This window comes from Impatiens glandulifera, chromosome 9 (assembly GCF_907164915.1).
Source record: "Impatiens glandulifera chromosome 9, dImpGla2.1, whole genome shotgun sequence".
In the NCBI taxonomy this organism is placed as follows: domain Eukaryota; kingdom Viridiplantae; phylum Streptophyta; class Magnoliopsida; order Ericales; family Balsaminaceae; genus Impatiens; species Impatiens glandulifera.
Genome location: NC_061870.1, coordinates 24,967,207 through 24,970,497, shown reverse-complemented (window position 1 = coordinate 24,970,497; position 3,291 = coordinate 24,967,207). Strand labels below are relative to the sequence as shown.

General features: G+C 31.4%; 1 protein-coding gene across 1 annotated transcript; it reads right to left on the bottom strand.

Annotated features, from left to right (window-relative positions):
- Positions 1-215: 215 nt before the first annotated feature.
- LOC124916073 (cytochrome P450 81Q32-like) lies at positions 216-2,274 on the bottom strand. Its single transcript, XM_047456808.1, has 3 exons — positions 1,703-2,274; positions 913-1,276; positions 216-827 (listed from the first exon to the last, which is right to left on the bottom strand). Exons 1-3 carry the CDS (start codon positions 2,272-2,274, stop codon positions 216-218), a joined length of 1,548 nt encoding a protein of 515 aa, XP_047312764.1.
- Positions 2,275-3,291: the final 1,017 nt, after the last annotated feature.

The following is a 3,291-nucleotide window of genomic DNA, read 5'->3' as shown; positions in this document are numbered from 1 at the left end:
GTTTATCAAGAATACATATTTATTTCTATAGGTTGCATTCATTTTAAAAGGTGGGTTGAAAATATAGTTGAAGAAACGTAATCTTATTCAACAAAATATATATTTTTTTTTTTATTAAACCTTCTTAAACAAAAAAAGAAAATGAAAGAGCTAGTATACATAAAAATGAAGACAACCCATTATAGAAGTTAGTATATATATATAAATTCAAATGATTATAAATGCTTGTGCAAGATTTGACGAGCTTTGCACATAACCTCAAGTGGTTGAGCTTTAGGCATGGAGAGACCCTTCCCCTCACTTAAATCAACCAATTCATTCTCACTTAGTCTCTTCCAATGAAAGCATTGGATCAACGAGCCCAATGCCAGTCCCATAATTCGATAAGCTAGGGCTACTCCAGGACAAGCCCTTCTACCCATCCCGAATGTCATTAGCTTGTATCCACTTTCAGCTTCTCCATCTTCAAATCTATCGGGCTTAAACATTTCCGCTTCTTCCCAAATATCAGGATCCCTATTAATGGCCCATGCATTTACTATTAATACTGTTCCACGAGGAACGTCGAATCCAACAATCTTGCAATCCTCCGACGACATGTGGGGGACAAGGAGTGGTCCTGCTGGGAACATTCGAATGGTCTCCAAAATCACTCCATGGAGATAAGGGAGTTTAGCAAGATCAGATTCATCCAATAGGCGGTCTTGGCCAATTTGGGCATCTAGCTCGGTCGCCACCTTCTTTAATACATCGGGGTGATTTACTAATAATGACAATGCCCATTCCAATGTTATCCATGATGTATCCGTCCCAGCAAGTATCATAAACTACATGTACAGATTTGTTTAAAAAGTGAAACTCAAATAAAAAATAAAAATGAAGAACTCCATGATGGATGATTAGGTCACTTACTAGTAATAGACCTTTGATAATTTCATTAGTATAGTAGTCCGGTTGTTTTTCTTGTAAAACAAGCAAGTGGTCAATCATTGAGTTACCGTCGTTAGATAACCGATGTTGATCTATGAGATGTTCAAGAAAGGCATCCATTTTCTTTTGAAGGGCCGAAAAATTCTTTTCGTAGTTTTGATAATCAAAAAACCTTAAAAATGGTAAAAAATCTGCAAGATGTGATACACCACGTAGTTTGAAAATCTCGTCTATAATATTCAATATTTCTTTAGCCTCGAAATTCAAAAATTCTCCTTGGTTGAGACATTTTACTCCCGAGATCATGCTCATTATATTATTAAACGATAACTCCGATAACCGTGACCTGATAATGATTTAACAAAAATATCAACCCAAGATATAACTTTTCGAAGCCAATTAAATAATAAAAATGAACTAATGTTTTTTCATAATTTTTATTTAAATAGTACATATAAATATTATATATGAAATGAATAGTAATTTAATCACGGTGAGGAGAATTAAAGAAAAATTATTTTATGTGCAATTTTTCCAAGAAGAAATGAATTACCACAAATTTGACAATTTTTTAATTCCATCCTTATATGTCAAAATGATAGTATTTTGAAGAATTTAGAATGTGCGATTAATATTATTGAAAGTTTTACTTACGTTATTTTAGTATAGTAATAAAGTGATCAATAAATCATAATCTTAGTAACAAAACATTAGTTTAAATTCTTGTTTATTAATACAAAGTCTTAATATTAATGTAAGAATAGATCTAGACGAAGAATCGTAAGTGAATTTTTGGAAAACAATGCGCACCTCATGTTCACAGCTGTAAAAGTGGAAGATGACACTTGTTGATCGAAGGTCTCGAAGTAGATGTTTAACTTGGTCTTGTCGAATGGATAAGGAAGAGTTGAGACGGGTGGTGGAAAAAATCTCTACCGTTAGTAGACGACGCATCTTTCGCCAATGGTCCCCATAAGGTGATTCAATCATGGAGGTGTAATTGTAGCCAATGAACTTCCAAGAAATGAAATATGGCCGGTTGGCTAGAATGATATCGTTCTTGGTGAAGCATTCTTCCACAGCGGACGGGGAAGATACGACCACTGCAAGCCGGTTTCCCAGTTGAAGGGAGAAGACAGGGCCTAGTTTTTGTGAGAGCTCGTGAAAGGTCCGATGAGGAAGGTCGCTTAGGAGACGAAGATGTCCGATAATCGGAAAAGTAGGCGATGGACTAAGAGGAAGGTTTCTCTTTAATCGTTTATGAGATGAGAGAAAGTTTAATATGATGGCCACAAAGAGGATGTAAATTAAAGAGGCGTATAACAATGTAGTAATTGGATCCATCTTTGCTCGAAAAAAGAAATTTTGTTTGTAGTGTGTTGTGTGGGATCTTACTCAAGTAGATGAGTGAGTATTTATAGAAATGTTATTCTTGTTTGATCTTAGGTTATTAAGATTTATCATGGGATTATTTTTTTAAAAACATTGTTTGATAAAAGGTTATGTTATTTGTTGTTTTTTTGTTGTTGGTTTAATTAATAAAATATCTTTTTAAATTTAAAATAAAAATTTAATAAAAATAAATTAATATATTTAATAGTTTAGTTAATGAACACACTATGTCAGCTCAAGTGTAAAAAAGTCTTGTGTGATGTATTGATAAATTTGTAAATTAATATATATATATATATATATATGTGATTGATAAAATTAATATTTTGATGATTAGAATAATATTTATGTGATGAAGATAGAATATATAAAAAAAGGGAAAAAAAATATAACTTACTCATTTTATCAATAGAGAGTTTTTGCTCATTTTAAACGTCTATATACTTATTGATCTTGTTCTTTCCTCTTTTTATATTCACATAATAAATATCTGCATTATTTAACAAACTCCTTCAGATTGAGACATATAAGTATAAGTTTAATTAAAATATAACTTAAATGTGAATATTGAGTAGTATAATTAAAATATAACTTAAATGTGAATGTTGTTGAGTTGTTTTTAGATAAATTTAAATTTGATATACTTCGGTTATGCTCATCTAAGAATGGTTTGATAATTACAAGAGTAAGCAAGTTAATTATACTCATTTAAGTAAGGAAGTTATACTCATTTAAGACTGCTTGATAATTACACAAGTAAGGAAGGAGTTAGAAATTAGAATAGAGTAATGTAAAAAAAAATAAAAAAATTAGAGTGTTTAGTTTAGAATAAAAAAAAAGTTAACCACATATTTTGGTATGTATTAAGGTTGGTTGAGGTTAGAAAGGTTCCAGGTTGGTTACTTGTATGACCAACTACGAAGCTTGATGTGAGCAAGACAAACTAGTCAGACATTAAGTCCATCTTGA